This window comes from Euprymna scolopes, chromosome 5 (genome assembly GCF_053919585.1).
Source record: "Euprymna scolopes isolate OS-2025 chromosome 5, ASM5391958v1, whole genome shotgun sequence".
Taxonomy (NCBI): Eukaryota; Metazoa; Mollusca; class Cephalopoda; order Sepiida; family Sepiolidae; genus Euprymna; species Euprymna scolopes.
In genome coordinates this window covers 97565442-97583636 of record NC_136486.1, presented here as the reverse complement: position 1 = coordinate 97583636, position 18195 = coordinate 97565442, and the positions used below count along the sequence as shown (strand labels likewise).

At 32.2% G+C, this 18195-nt stretch overlaps 1 protein-coding gene across 4 annotated transcripts in view; it reads right to left on the bottom strand.

Moving 5' to 3' along the window:
* LOC145276930 (uncharacterized) overlaps window positions 1-18195 on the bottom strand; it is a 263410-nt gene that overhangs the window by 68659 nt on the left and 176556 nt on the right. For all 4 annotated transcript variants that reach the window (XM_080128402.1, XM_080128406.1, XM_080128405.1 and 1 more), the window contains exons 11-13: window positions 14171-14396; window positions 9806-9979; window positions 2610-2719 (exon numbers count right to left, since the gene is read on the bottom strand). In XM_080128402.1, the coding sequence (XP_079984528.1) occupies window positions 2610-2719; window positions 9806-9979; window positions 14171-14396 (510 nt within the window). The remainder of the gene's footprint in view (window positions 1-2609; window positions 2720-9805; window positions 9980-14170; window positions 14397-18195) is intronic.

Genomic DNA, 18195 nt, shown 5'->3' with positions numbered 1-18195 from the left:
GATACGACTGTTACAGGTGGAATTGTTTTCAATATCAGTAAGAAACAGCCTGGTTAAGAAGATAGCAACAACCTCCCCACGCGACCAATAAGAGTAACAGCTATATATGTATATTTTCTTTACTACGAGTCATCATTGCTATTTATTTGCTTCCCGTCGAGAGCAAAATGTGACACAAAGTAGGTTTTAATGTGGGGGAAAACCAGCTCCTCCAAAAAGAGGCATTCTAAGAGCCACCATTTATCAAGGCGCAATGTGCCACTTTAGGATAAGAGATAGATGAGTGTCAGGTGGGCGATTAGGCAACACTGTGATGATTGGTAATGATGGTGGAAGTTTGGTAGAATCAGATTATTTAAAGGAACGGCTCAACAAATATTTGTTTACATTAAACTTGAAAAGGACAATGTTGTAGTTAGTTGGAAAGTACTCCCGCAGAAACTCTTTCTTTCTTAAGACGCTCCATGCATCCAATTTTTGGTTTAAAGTAGCAAATCGTCATGTCAATGGAGGTAATTTTTCTTGCCTCAAATTACGGGAGGTGACGGTGGTTCAGTGGTCAACAACACAGACTGAAAACCCGGGTGTCCCAAGTTCGAATCCAGTTCATTTCACAAAAATCACCTTCGCTTAGGGTGTTAGCAACCTTAATGTAGTTCTTCTCTAAGTACCCCACGACTTTCAAGAAAGATTTTTTTTTTGCATGCACTAAGTGAAACTAAAATCGATATCGACATTCCCCTTTCCATAATTTGAGGTAAGAAAAATCATCTTCTCTGGCATGGCAAGATACCACCTTAAACAAAAAAACATTTTCCAATTTTTAGTAAAATTCTCTTGTTTACAGTTGCGTCTGGCTATCATTATTATTATTTCAAATCATTGACGTCTGAAAAGAAATAAAAATATCAAGCAAGTTATCAACTGTTAGTATATATATACATATATACATTTTATCGATTTTAAATAATAATAATAATAATAATAATAATAATAATAATAATACGTTTTTGAATTTTTTGAGATAAGGATTGTTTATTAGTATCATTTGGATTCATCGGACTACTGTTCTCATCTTGAGTGCCATTTTCACAACGTTTCGGTCGATGTAACCTTCGACCTTCTTCATTGTGGGTGACCGAAAAATACAATTGCGAATTACTTAGAACCTCTATCCAGTCATGGCTGACGGAACAAGAGCATGCTACCTCGGTGAAGTAAGTAAACGGTTCCGTTCGAAATTGCGTCCAAATTTTCGAGTTCGACAAGTTACATCTGAAGAAGGTCGGAGGTTACATATACCGAAATTTTGTGGAAATAACACTCAAGATGAGAACAGTAGTAGTCCGATGAATCTAAATAATAATAATAATAATAATAATAATAATAATAATAATAATAATAATAATGATTTTTTTCAAGCTATTTATACGATCTATTACGCGCATTTTTTTTGGCTTTGTGTTTTCTTTTCGAACATTTTATTTTATATTATTTAGATTATCTGAACTACTTTGTTATTTTTACAGAATTTCGGCAGATGAAACTTTCAACCTCTGTAAAGTGTATCATGCCGAACTCGGGAACCTATACTGAATTTCGAACTAAACTCGTTATTAACAAAGGAAATTTGTGTGTGTGTTTTATTTGGTTTTACTCGAGTTAAAAATCGCGCGAAAAAAAATAAATATAAATAAAACAAAATTATTTAAATAAGCACAAAATAAAACAAACACACAGCAACCGCGCCGACAACAACAACAACAACAACAACAACAACAACAACAATAATAATAATAATAATAATAATAATAATAATAATAATAATAATATATTTTTCTCTGAGCAATGCCAGGTAGCGCTGCTAGTTTTATATAGAGCATGAAGTGTGATTTCCCCTATTTCATTGACCGATATATCATTATAAACAAAGCACATCAAAACCGTTTCGTCATTAAATTTTTATTCTAAACTGATTCATATCATGGAAAGAATTTAATGTTCACGCTCATAAATCAATTTTACTCTTTAGTTCAATTTAATATCAGAAGACGGGGTCATCTTCCTGCCATTCGAATCGCCGTTTCAAATATTTAGTAAAAATAATATTTTTATTAGCAACATATATTAAAAGGAAAAAACAAAGAAAAAAAATCTAGTAAATAAAGTCAAGTTAGTCTCTTTTTCAATTTATATCATCGATACCTTTTGTTCTTACAAAATCAACGCTTAATTCTGTTACAATTAGCATGATCGTTGCAATGTGTTATTAAAAAAAAACAAAAAAAAAACAAAAAAAAAACAATAAAATGAAATTAGATTTTATTTCTTCCAGAAACTAGTAAGATTTTTTTTCGTAATGATGCTAACTTAAAAAGGGGCGTAACTCCGTATTCGTCAATATAAAGTCACTTTCTTTATATTAGGAACAAAAATTACGATTAATAAAAACAAACAAAACAACGAAGAAACCCATCACAGTTACAAACAGAAATTTGAAGTGAAAATACTAAACGCAACGCTGAATATGTGCAAACAGTTATAAATAAACGCGTTATAAAACGTGTAAAACGATGCAAGATGGAAAAAGAATGTCAGTGTGGACATACGTGGTGTAACCTTGAAGGAGCGGATTTTTACTTTGTTGAATGATGTTCCTCAAACATCGGGACAGGGTGTCTTTCGTCTTCTCGATGATGCCGACGGCACTGTACGTTACCTATAAAGTGTTACACAGACCATTAAAAATACACCATTAAAAATACAATATTAAAATACACCATTAAAAATAAAATAAAAATACACCATTAAAAATATAAGAATCGCTGCTTAATAATATAAACAAGAATCATTGTATTGCTATTAATTTCGATTATTCCTGTTCTCATACATACTTCTTTCACAACGTCTCCGCCGATGTAACCTCCTGCCTTTTTCAAGCGCCTCTTTTCAAACGGAATCTATTATTTAATCCACGAGAGTAGCTTGCACTTATCCCGTCAGTCAAGGCCGTAGACAACTCGTAATTCATAATCGTAGTCTTAGCATCGCCCATACCGGGGATTGAAACTTCGACCCCCCAGCAGACTGTCAGAATTGGTTATAACTTATCCGTTTCACCGCGGATTCTTGCAGACAATAATAGTATTAATTTAAGGAGTCTTAAAATTATTCTTGTTTTTTTGTTTTTTCTTAGATGTTTAATTATTCGACAAGGAACAGATATAAAACAAGAAACACACACACACACACACACACACACATATGAGAAAGCCGAGGAAAAGAAAGTGAATAAAGACTCCTAACCTCAACTACTCGCATTCAGAAACTATACACTCCTCTTTCTTTCAGGATTTAAATCACACCGGATGTATCATTTAAATACAAAATGAATGAACCCTACTTTGCGTTTCAATGCCATTTTTTTCGGTCTGACGAGGCGGCTCTCTCTGAATTGAAATTTCGCTGAAACATGTATGCACGTATGTAACCAATAATGTTTGTAAAATTTGCATACTATATACCTTCTCTGTCCTCCATCGAGTGTTCTTTAATAATCACACGGGTTTCAGTGGATCGAAATCTAGGAAACCAAACTATACAACAATTATATATATATATATATATATATATATATATATATATATATATATATACATACATATATATACATATACACACACATATATATACATACATATATACACACACATATATATACATATATATACACATACATATATATACACATATATACACATACATATATATACACATACATATATATACACATATATATACACATACATATATATAAACATACATATATATATACATATATATACACATACATATATATACATATATATACGCATACATATATATACATATATATACACATACATATATATAAATATATATACACATACATATATATACACATACATATATATACACATACATATATATACACATACATATATATATACATATATATACACATACATATATATATACATATATATATACATACATATATATACATATATATACACATATATATACATATATATATACATATACATATATATACATATATATACATACATATACATACATATATATAAACATATATATATATACACATATACATATATATACATACATATATATACACATATACATATATATACATACATATATATAAACATATATATATACACATATACATATATATACATACATATATATAAACATATATATATACACATACATATATATATGTATACACACATACATATATATGCATATATATACATATACATATATATACACACATACATATATATACATATATATACATATACATACATATACATAGTATATATATATATATATATATATATATATATATATATATATATATATATATATATATATATATACTATCAAAAGTACCCGTCGTTGAATTGGTTCAAAAACAGCCAACAGAAAATGGACTCTGATTTATGAAAGTATGATAGGTTATGAAAAGAAAGAGTTGTACAGAGATAGCTTCGAATTTGGAGGTATCAAAACCAAAGCAAAATATGATGAAAGTAAAAATAGATAAACAACATAATTTATTATACCATACCTGCTCACACTGAAACATTTATCACAATATTCTGTGGATCTATATTAAAACACCTTGTTCAACTTTGTGACATATTTCCATTCTATGGAGGTCAGGCGCGAACGAACACCCCATAATTTCATTATATCATATTTCATCAAATTGAAACATAATTATCAAAGTATACTGACGCAAATAGATATGAAAAGTTTTTATTAATGTTTGTGGCTATTTCCATTCTATGGAGGCCAGGCGTGAACGCAGACCCCACAATGTTATTATACCATCCCTATTTAAGTTAAAACATACTTATCAATGTATTCTTATGTACATCTATATCAAAAACACTTGTAAACGTTTTTTTTAAATTTTTAAATTTTTTATTTCAATACTTTGTGGACGCAGACCCCGCATTTTTAATGAATCATCGTTATGTCAGATGAAACATACCCATTCTTGTGTCTCGATACATCTTCTATCATTATATGTAATCAGTTTTTTTTTAAATACTCATCCATATAAGAGCCTATTCGACCAGACACACCTATTTGTGACCAGACACAGAGAGAGATGTTCAGCTTTATATTATACTAACATGGGTGCTCGGCGTTGCCTGGGTGTTGTAGGTGTATGCTGAGCAAAACAAAAAAAAAGGTCAATTTTTTTTAACGTTGACCCCTATTATGACCCCTTAAAATTTATTGTTTAGGGCTTAAATAAAGTTATTAAGTTAGATCCATGTCCAAGGAATCTATATCTAAAATTTCACGTGTTCAAACCCAAAATTATCGGAGGAGTTTGATAGAGTTCTCAAAGGTCAAATCATTTAACTTTGACCCCTTAATCGACAAATTTCTGTCCGAAAATCAATCACATCGATTTTCCCAAATCTCAGTACCCTGTATATCAAATTTCGAATCTGTAGGCTTAAAATTGACAGAGTTATTGCGCAGGGAAATGTACACTGACACACAGAGAGACACTTATATATATATATATATATATATATATATATATATATATATATATATATATATATATATACTTCATTTAATCACATACGAAGATATAATTTTATGCGTAACTTTTCAGTATTTACTTCAACGGTGCTCAATACGTAGGTAGAGCTTCTTAGTAAGTTATAAAAATATTTAAGCTGCATAGAATATTCCGCGTTTCATCTTCGTGAGCATTCGTCAGTCTTATAAGGCATAAACCTGACGAATTCCCATGACGATGAAACGCGGAATATTCTGTGTAGCTTAATTGCCATATGTATTTTAAAACTTACTACACACACACTCACACACACACACACACACACGCACACATATATATATATGTATAAATATTAATGAATACGAATGGTGAACAACTCATATATATATATATATATATATAAGTTTCGTGGTTTAATTTTAAATTCTGAAAAAACAACATATAGAGGCATATATTCGATTTAAGAATTTATTGCTTGACAAAGGAATATATAGAAAGGGTTATTTTAATTTCCTTAATCCATGGATTTTCAACAATGGCTCATATCATCAGAGGAAATGAAATGCAGTTAGCAAAATGTTCAGCTGCGAATGGACGCTATTTTGCTTTACAGCACAATTATTGAAAATAGTTTTTGAGTGGTTGTGGATAATTAGATGGAGAAGATTATACGAAAAGAGAAGTTGATACAACCTGGGTAGTACATTGATGGAGGGAGTCCAATGTCATTCGGGGTTACAAATCCGGGTGGCCAGAAAATAGGCCCATGGGAGAAAGTGATGTTTCCATATAGCGAAAGCGTACTGCTCCTTCTTGATATTTCGAAAAGTATACCAGGCTGTCTTATTCGTTGTTGCGTTGATTGTGTGCTATTTGCTTTGGTCTAAATACTTTCTCGCTGTTGACAAAGTATATCCGAAATTGGGTGGATATACCATTCCATTGTAATTATCCCCATAAGTATTAGAATTTGAGCATTGAATTAAGTGTGCGATGGGCCTCGGAATCAATAGTATAGTTCTCAAAATACCAAAGATGGCAAAGTAATCCAGGTAAAGATATTCGGAAGAGCACGCTGGAACGGCTTGCTTGAGGTATGAGTCTAATAGAAAGATAGTTCGTTATCTTGTTTATATTGGATGAAGGGGGCTTTTTAGATGAGGGAAAGAGAAAGTGGGGTGAAGTAGAGACGGTAAAGAGAGAGGGGGAGGGTTAAAGTTGGGCGAGCATACAGGTTCTTAATGGAGTATTCATATGTACATATTTAGACTCTAATATTTCACGTAAAACCTAGTTTAAAAAAAACATAAAAAGGTCATTGTATTATATTTTCGTGCTGTTTACGTTTTCTCTAATAAAAAGAAATTGGAGCAAACGCATATTTTGATATGCCGTCAAAAGCTATCTTATTACAATGAAAGAAGTATTTAAGATACAAATATACTGAGGACCCCTACCTTTAATACATGATTCTACATGTGTATACACGCACACACGTATTACTACACACATTATGCATACGCAAAGTGCATAGTAATCTGATTGTATTGAAAAATGACGGATATGCTCAGTCGGTTTATGTTTTACAAGTTCAAGTACAGCTATATGTTTTTGACCCGCAAGCAATGGAAATAAAAGATGACAACAGAGCAGATTGACAACGCACGCACACACACACACACACACACACACACACACACACACACAGAGTCTATAACATACGAGTTTCTTTTATATGTGGATCTCTTTCACCCAGGTTACACTGTATATATATATTTATATATATATATATATATATATATAAGTTTTTCTTTTTCTTTATGAAAATACGGTCATATCTTGCTACAATGTGCAGACCGTTTCGATCATATTTGACTTCATCAGGCAAGATAATTTAAAAATTAAAAACGTTCAAGGTCATTTTAAATGATTAAGGAGAGAAAAATATACTTTGACATGACTGGCGTGAAGCAAGGTCAATGTTTTTATGGATTTAAATTTAATTACAAAAATCAAATTTCTGTTAAGGAAGGGGGGGTGCGTAAAAGGATAGATTTTGAGAGAGGATTAGAGAGATTTATAAGAAGAGAAAGGATAACAAAAAGATATAGAGGGGGGCATAAATTCACTAAGAGAGAGAGAGAGAGGGGGGAAGCAAGGGTTGGAGGTGTTCGTACAAATGAAAACAGTTGACACATAACAAAAGGGAATGTCAGGAGGCGATATTTACTATTTCATAATTCAACTCATTTTATATATATATATATATATATATATATATATATATATATATATATATATATATATATATATATTGAACTTTAATAGTGACAAACAATAGTGTAGTGTTTCATCCTTTCGAGAATCATTAGTACAGGGAGTTAGGATTACATCCGGTCGGAAGAGTTAAACCCGACTACGAAGCCATCTCTGACTCCATTAGCAAGGAACAAACCACACGGCCAACGTTAACTACGGGAAATACAGTTGAAATTAACATTTATATAAATATCTAGACGGCAAAAGTGATTTTATAATTATAACATGATTATCTGCGCATGTGAGCTTTAAGTGACCGACTTCAATTTCAACTAGGAGTGCTCAACATTAAGAACTATATAAAACTTAGCTGTACTTGAATTAAAAAATAACATATAAAGTGACAGAGCATGTCAGTTGTTCTTTAATCTCTTTCTCTCTATATAATTATTCATATATACATATATATATAACTATACATACATATATATATATAATTATACATACATATATATAATTATACATACGTACATATGGTTCCTCCACCAGACTTGTTTGGTGAGGAGGGTGGCTCGTCTCCCTGAAGGATTAAAAACAAGACCTTCCAAAGGACGAATGAACCCTTTTTCGGGGTCAACGGTCAACTAGCGCCATGTGTGTTTGTGTGTATGTATGTGTGTGTTGGGGTAGAGAGGGGTCCCGTAAGCCGTGGTGCAGGCAACCTTTCTAGGAGAAGCAAATCTCTGATTAAAAAAAACATAAAGCGGGAGACCAGTACCCGCATTAAGCTGGTCTATAGTTTAACTTGTTGCTGGCTATCTTGCTCTTGCTTGTTGCTGGATGTCAACATTTTGAACCGAGAGAGAGACTTAGCTGTCGTACAAAGCTAAGACTCTGTAACATCATCTGTGTATAGATACTCCATCAGGCATTTGTCTATTAAAATGGTCCTGTGGCGATGAAAGTCATTTTTGGGTTCATGGACTAAGTGTCTGAGGGAGTGGCACTCGTCTGACAAGACATTGCAATCATCATGTATGTGATGAATAACGCGTACGGAAATATGTCGGCAAGTTGAAGTGCAAAATGTTCATTTCAACTTGCCGACATATTTCTATTTCTTTTGCGCATGCGCAAATTCATCCATAGCTTGAAGTGGTGTCATTTAAAATTTTTCTCATTTATCTGTCGGATTAGCTCAATCGATAGGAAATGCGGATGGAGCGCTAAATGTTTTGGTTTAGATTCTTGCTGATTGCACGCAAGTAATTTTGTTATAAGCTTTTGAAATCAGTACAATACACACACACACACACACACACACACACACACACACACACATATATATATATATATATATATATATATATATATATATATATATATATATATATAATCAATAGAGAATTAGCTTTGTGATAATAAATACTAAACATTCATGTATTAAAAAAATATTGAGCGTATTTTACAACCGGCAATGTCACCCCTTCCATAATAAACATACGTGCAGCTTCGATTTAAGTAAACACCATAAATTCGATTGCGTATATTATATTCCATTTGGTTTGGTATTGTTTGTTTTGTTTTCCGACATATTAATCCTTTCCGGGTTATTTTATGCCAAATCCAGTAATTTTTGAAAATTTTTTATGCCTCATATTCTTTATATCTTTAAATTATTCATGGTGTTTGGTTTAACTGTTTTATGTAGGAAAATTATTGTTTTTGTTTCAGACTTTGCAGAATGTAATTGAGTTTTGCAAAGTAAAAGGAAAAGAAAAGCAATAACACCAATGTTTGGTGCACTTTAGGTCAGGAAGCCAGTATCTTCAGACAACCTGATCTGGTAGCTCCTGTACACTATTTGTATTGACTTGTATGTATAATGGAAAGTCTAACGAAAGCAAGGAGCGCCCACAATGGTTCACTTACCGTGTCTGCGTAGTGTTTAATGCCGAATTCAAGGATGCCGTTGTTGTTAGGGACGAAGTTTTCATTCTCGCTGAAATTTTCGTTCAGTTTTTGCACGAAAGAGTTGTCAGTTCTTGAGATCGAGGCTTCATCTTCCAGAATATGAAATATACTTGTCCGCGATCCTTTGAAGTACTACAAAAAAAAAAAAAAGAACAAAAAATCTGTAAACAGCACTGGCGAAAAGTTGAGACAAAAACATGATAAACAAAAGATGAATCTCTTGCATTTTCAGATAGCAGTTTTGAATAAACGCATAAAGAAGTACACCGTTGGCAAGGAACAAAGCGTAGTATCTGTTCTTCATTTTTTTCTCTCATCGTGCAGTGAAGGGCAAATTTATCTAAATGCTTACATACAATCTGAATAAAGCAAAAGTTGTATCCAACTTTCCTTTTTATTAACCTCTCCTCTCATCTGTCTCGTGATCTGGATGATTTCCATATCTTCTGTCGTGCTACTCAGAGCCAGCCCTGTTCAGTATCTGATGTTATTCCACCTCTTTCTTTATCTGTCCAATTCTCACCATCCCCTGTACACTTCCCAAACCCCAATGAACTGGTGACCTAGCTTCGTTTTCCTCCTTTTAAAAGTGCTCAGTAGATCCGCGCATGGCCCAACTGCTTGTATGAGTCCGTTTTTAAGTTCTTCACAAGTAATATGGTCCCTGTATGAAAAGTTAAGGATCTTTCAGAAGTATCTTATCTCTGTGACCTATATTATTCTCTGCAGGTTCGCAGCCAGGATACACGAGTCACACGCATACAAAACTATGGAGAAGACTGGGGAGTATGTAGCACCGAAGTTTACCCCTCAGTGTCCAAAATCAAAGTGCATAAACTCGTTTCTGCGCATCGAATTCGCGCAGGCCTGAATTATAGAAAATAAATAATTATAATTTGACCAATCAAAGAACTTGAATGAATTTATTCGAAATGGTCTTTCTGTGAGCCAATTTTTTTTTCAATAAACAGTTGAATCAAAAATAATTCAGACAGTGCTACGTCTCCTTTAATCGCCACAATCTTTAACTCATGTAATAATACACAGTCATTCGCACGCGCGCGCGCACACACACACACACACACACACACACACACACACACACACACACACACACACACACACACACACACACACACACACAATGTCTGCTTCAATACCTTAATACTGTCTACTCATTTACAACAACTCATCAACTGAAATATTCCCAACTTTCATCATTGAGCTATTTTTCTAATATAAAAACAAAGAAAATTGACTCTTATAAACAACTTTTAATGAATTATAATTTATTTAATTCAACAGAGAAGTTTTGATAACGATTTTCCGACTATTAATTAACCGATTCATACTTCTTTAATGTCTCAGCTAGTGAATATCCCCCTTGATTTTACAAGAACTCTAAAATATTTACGAACATTATAGGTTTTTCCTATTGCTGTAAGCTTCCCTTTTTAAACGCGTATAAAATATCTCTTCCGTGAATATATGCCTTCTTACCTCATTATTTTGTATGACAATGTCTCCCGTTTTTCTCACATTTGATTATAAAACCTACAAATCTTTTTTCATTGAAAATAATTCTCTGAATCTAACTCATCCTAAAAATACCTATACCATTATAAAACACCCTGAAGTAAAACTCTAAAACTCGTGTGCAACACATCCTTACAAATGTATTAATCTGTTTTTAGATGATTGGAATGTATCTCGGTCTATATGGACTTTGGCTTCGTCAGTGCTGCTGTTGTCTGCACAATTCTTTCGAGAACTATTAAGATTTGATCCTCCATCCGTAACAATTGTCCGAAGATACCTAAAACTGCCGATGGCTTCCCGTTTCTCGTCTCGGACGTGATCTATTTCTAGTAATACGTTTCGTCATTTTCTATTTCATTCACCTTAATTATTTAGCGCCAAATGAATTTCAGCATTAATACTCATTTATCAATTTTATTACTTAAACCATATTTCGGTATTGAAAACAAACAAACAAACAAACAAACAAACACACACAGCAAACACTAACTTATACCAATTTGGCTCGTGAGAGGCTTAAATGAAAACTATTCCAGATAAAACAGAATCGCTATTGTAATTTTAACAGGTTCACATGTTTGCTGTTCTGAAGAGAACAACAAATCACAGTTTTACCAGTTTCTTAAACATTCAGCTACGTCAAGCTAGTTATAACACCGAGTTAGAATATTTAAACAATACATATTCAAACACGGTAGTGGCAGTTTTAGTCATTTAGAACTGTTTAAAGCTCCACCGCTCACTCATATTTCGACCAAATTTCAAACAATTATTAGAGTTTCTAGATCACTTTCTCAGCTATATTGTGAAAAAAGATTTTCAATTTTCGTTCAGTAAAACAAAAGTTATGATGTATTTACTGGTGTTCAAAATCGCAAAAAAAATCGTAAGGCCGTAAGCGACGTTTTTATGACTGGTTTCCATAGCAACTACGCCCCTTCAGCGACAACTGTTGCTACCAATTCACCGCTCTCGTGAAAAGAGAAGTAACAAGTGAAACAGAGAGAATGAAAAAAAATGAAAGGGAGATAATTGGGGGGATTCTATTGAAAGCAGACGAGTGCCGTCCATTGTTACATATGTGTATGTTATGTTTATGGGGGCCAAAAATAAGACTGAAATTAAACAAAGAACAAGTGAATTTACTGAAAGCCTGGAAAAATCGTGGATTACAATAAAAAATGCGAGCATGAAAAGTAATATGGTTAAGCTTAAACATGGAAAAGTAAAATACTAGTTGTTAAAACTGGAAAAGAAAAGGACAAGATATTCTAGTAAAAAATATAATAAATTTATAATTTAAGATATTGCAGCATTAAGAATTGATTATATAATGTTAAATTGAATTAAAATATTTTTAATGCTGCACTATTTTAAGTTATTAATTTATTATATTTTTTACTAGAATATCTTGTCCATTTCTTTTCCAGTTTTAACAACTAGTCCTTTTATTTTAGCATGTTTAAGCTTAACCATATTACTTTTTATGCTCGCATTCTTCTATCGTAATGTAATTAAATATATCGTTTAAATATTTATATCTTTTATATATACTTAAATAAACTGCGTCTGGAGATTATATGCAAGTTATGAATTGGTCTCTAATGTTATAACTCCTAATATGATGTTGTTTAGATCTTACTCAATATCATTATATATAGTGATAGAGAAAACTATTGTTTTGTCATTTTATTTTAAAAATAAAAAATATTTTGAAAAGTTATAAGAACCTCCTTAAATGTATTGCATAAATGTTTATTTCTTTTTAATAATTCTTCGCAGCCTATTGTAAATATCTGATGTTAGATTTGCAATTTTAGCAATGGGTAAGTTATTTTCAGCAACATTAACTGTATCCAAGAAGTCACACTTCCATCAGAATAAATATCTCTCTTGAGGATGCTCCACTGGTTCGCAAAGGGATTCAAGAAATAAAGAAATATATTTATGTATTTATAAAAGAAATATCTATATAATTATAAAGAAATTTTTTTTTCTAGTTGAGCCAGCGATTGAAGATAACATGTTGTTTTTATGTCCATTTTATTTTTCGAATCCGCTCAACTGCCGATCAACCTTTCTTTTGACTAATGCACTATCCGAAAAAAAAATCCATAATTTCAGCTGCGTTGAAAACCTTTCAACCAAATTAATTATATTCAAGTGGATTTAATTTTGGATTCGATTCTCTCTAAAAAATTATTTTCGCCTTTCGGATTACCTTGTAACAATCTTCATGCAAGCTGAAAGGTTATGCCCGGTTTGTTTTTATTATTTTTTCACATTTCCCACAATTTTTCACTCGTTGTTTTGAAGGAACGTGTACATCTTTGCAATTTAAGACTATAATAAATTGCGGTTTCACTTAATGTCATAACCAGCAACTTCTAGCATTGCTACAAATATAATTTGCTGATTTCTTTATGTCCTCTGACGAGAAGAATAGCAAGAATAGCATTCTTTGAAACGCCGCGGAATAATGAATTTGTAAATTTTATTTTGGAGTATTCAGTCGAACAATAAATTTTGATTGCAAATTTCAACTTATAGTTTAAATTTTCTTTTGAAACTACAAAATTCTATATACTTGGATAAGCATATTTCATGTTGATCAAAGCAGGTACGATATACTTTATTAAGCTCTTCATTCACGCTTTATTTCTACTTAGAGGAAATACGACGTTTAACTTCATACACACACAAACATACACGCACATCTTGAAATAGAGAATAAAAAAAATGATATCCCTAAATGTTGAGAAGAAGAAAGTAAACACAACTTACCTTTGTGATTAAATCGATTGTACCCGTATTGTCGCTGAATTCCAAACTTCTCCACTTGACATTTTCTTTCTCGTATTCTTCCTGTTCCCTTTTGATAGTGTGCTTTAAGAATATTTGATGAAGAACTTCATTTGCAGTATTTATTAGTAGCTGCTCAAATCCGTTCACCTTTAAATTCTCAAAACCGGAAATATCCAATAAGTTGATTGACGGTAACGCTTCCGTTCTAACAATAACAAAAATAAATAAATAAATAAATAATAATAATACACAGGCTTTTGTCAAGGAAAGATCTTTGATAACCTGCTTGAAAGCTCCTTGTGAGCCAACAACAAAAAAAAATAAAAATAAAAAGTTGTCAGATACGGAGCAGGAGTCATAAACTGGACAAAAATTGAACTGCAGGATCTAGACAGGAGAACGAGAAAACTGATGAAAATGTATGGGGTGAAGCTACCAAAAGCTGACGTAAATAGATTGTAACTGAAAAGACGGGATGGCGGAAGAGGCTTGATCGGGGTCGAAGATTGTGTATATGCGGAAGTTGACTGTCTTGATAAGTACTTACGTGCTTCATGGGAGAACATGTTGAAGGAAGTAAACAACAATAATGCATTGGAGAACAAGAAGCATGGAAAGAGTAGAGATGATATCCAGAAAAGGCATCAGGATGGATGCCAAAAACAATGTGTTGCTTGAGCAGTTCCACAAAGCTACAGAGAAACTGAAGCGCGACAAGTCATGGGATTGGCCAAGAAAGGGTTATTTGAAGAAAAGAAACTGAAAGTACAATAAGAGCAGCTAAAGATCAAGTCCTATGCACAAGGAGTTTGAGAAAAAGAGTATATGGCGAAGATATTGTTGTAGAGTATGTGGTGCTGCAGAGGAAGCAGTTTGTTACATTGTGTCAGAATATCCGAAATTAACACAGACGGAATATAAAGAAATAAGACAGGACAATGTTGCAAAAGTGATCCATTGGAAATTGTGCGAAAAATGGGGATTTAAAAAATCTGACAAATGGTACACACACAACGTGGAAAAAGTGTTGGAGTCCGAGGAATGCAAGATTCTATGGGATTTCCCCATACAAACATACAAAACACTGAAGCATAATAGGCCGGACGTCACTGCAGTTGAGAAGGAAAAGGTAAAGTGCTTTCTGATTGACCCATCTTGCCTCTTTTACACCCCCATCGGGAAGAAGGAAGAGAAAAAGTGTTCCAGTTATTTTGACTTCAAATATGAGATTTCTAGGATTTGGAAATTGAAAGACGTTAAGGTAATCCTTATTGTAGTGAGGCATTGGGATTGGTGACGAAAGACTTTGACAAATGGATACAAAGTTGGATTTGGGAATAACAGCAGAAATTTTACAAAACCTTGTTTACTTGGAGCAGCCAGAATCATTCGGGAAGCGTTGGACATGAAATAGAGAAAATAGGGTGGTTGTAATACTTAAAACCACGGGTGAGGTCAGCTATTGTAGCTCAGCTGCCGAGATAAAACATGCACCTTGTGAACAGAAATAATAATAATAATAATAATAATGATAATAATAATAATAATAATAATAATAAGAAGAAGAAGAAGAAGAAGAAGAAGAAGAAGAACTTATTAGGAGAAACTGGCATCAGTGGGAGGATTGCAACCATATAACGTAGGCCACTGATGAAAAATAGCGGAAGTATGAAGGAAAACTCCCGAGTGCGGAAACCAATCTACATAATCAGAAAAAAAAAAGACCAACCACAGATAAAAGAACACAAACAATAAACAAATATGTTACACAAATCCAAATAAAATAAAAATGTCGAGGTAGACAGGTAAAGAAAAAACCTTATAATGTGGTACCCTCTGTTGTACTTAAAATGAGATGAGAACAAAGTATTTCGAAGCTTAATGTTTCTCATCAGAAGACTAGAGAAGACGCTGGGTAACATGGGGGATAGGGATGTGACATCTAGCGAGGGATTCATAAGGAATGAAATAAATTAATAAAATTATTGATGTTGTTTATGGCTATGATAGAAACTCTATACACCTTTTTACATTACACATTATATAGTACGCTCCTCCTTTATCTTAGAATTCGATATAGTTCTCCATAACAACATCAATAATTTTATTAATTTACATCCCCATCATGTTACCTAGCATCTTTTCTACTCTTTTGATGAGAAGCATTAGGCTTCGAAATATCTTGGTATAAAGAGCCCCCTTCATCCCCCAACTAAATGTATGTATACTCTTATTAAATAAATGAATCATTCTATATTTACTAATATATAGTTTTTTTTACTTAATTTTCCACTCGTACTATTTCTTATATAAGCTCCATTGAAATTTGTTGAGCTTTATATTATCCTCTTATAGAATTGAATTTACTCTCTTCTTCTAACTATCCAAGTTACACACACACACAACCACACACACACACATACACACACACACACACATATTAGAGATGGGGCTATTCCAATATTTTTTCCGATTCCGACACAATTACCGATTCCGTACTAAATTCCCGATTCTGACCCAATTACCGATTCTGATTCCGATTCTGTATAAATCTCTAAATATTTAACGATATAGTTGTATTTTTTCTCCGATTACCGTAAACACACACACACACACACACACACACAAGTTAAATGTGCAAATATTTTCCTAAACGTAAAAATATACTTGTGGGAAACGATCTATCGATTTTAGCTTCACTGGTGGTTTAAAATCAATCAATATTTATTATTTTATCATTATTACCAGCAATGGAAGATTTAGCTTTAAACAAAATTAAATAAAAAAAGAAGACGATTAAAAGAATCGTTTTGGCATCCGAAAATCGGTACAAATTTTTCCGATTCCGATACCGATTCCGATACTGATATCCTCAAATATTCCGATTGAGTTTATCTTTCAATAATCCGAGTACAGCACCTTTAAAATTTTTAACTGATGCTTTGCTCTTTTAGACTCTGGTCTATTACTTTTTAGAAGATATATATATATATATATATATATATATATATATATATATATATATATATATATATATATATATATATATACTAGACTACCCGTGACCCGTTGGGTCAGTATGTTATATTAGCTATGGAATTCATGTATGAGCGTGACACTTGTGACGTAAAGAAAATAGTTTTTTTTTAACATAACAGAAATCTTTCTATGAAAGTATATTAAAATGAAAAAAGAATATAGATAGATTTCTATGAGTCGTTCTGTTTATTATAATTGACTATTTTTAAAAAGAAAATTTGCAGTTACTGAATTATAAGTGGTTGGCCATACTTATAGATAAATATGCACTGAACAGATGCCATAATACTTATTATAGTTAAATTCAAATTTTGATATATATCTGTTTTTTTTTTTTACATCGTTCATTTATGTATTACGTTTAAGTTATTTTAAACCCAACCTCTTCCCATGTTAAATAATAATTTCGAAATAATAACGTTAATATTTCAGCGTTCCAATTGTTCTTTTGTTTTTTTGTTTATTTTAAACCCCACTTTTCCCATGTTAAATAATAATTTCGAAATAATAACGTTAATATTTCAACGTCCCAATTGTTCTTTTTTTTATTTTCGCCTTTAAATTATACAAATAAACAATTGTTAATACTGTCTGCTTTTTTTTTACATCGTTCATTTCTGTATTACGTTTAAGTTATTTTAAAACCCACTTTTCCCATGTTAAATAATAATTTCGAAATATTAACGTTAATATTTCAGTGACCAGGTCATGCGTGCATGCGCAACCGGATTTCGTAAACCGGAAAGTGGGTTACATATATCGTTACAAGATCACTTGAGTTTTATAATTATATATATATATATATATGTATATATATATATGTATATAGTAATTTATAAAATATATATGGCGATTAAGCTACACTGAATATTCGGCGTTTCATCCACTCTAGGACTCCTCAGGCTTATTCGCATAAGCCTGAGGAGTACTAGAGTGGATGAAACGCCGAATATTCAGTGTAGCTT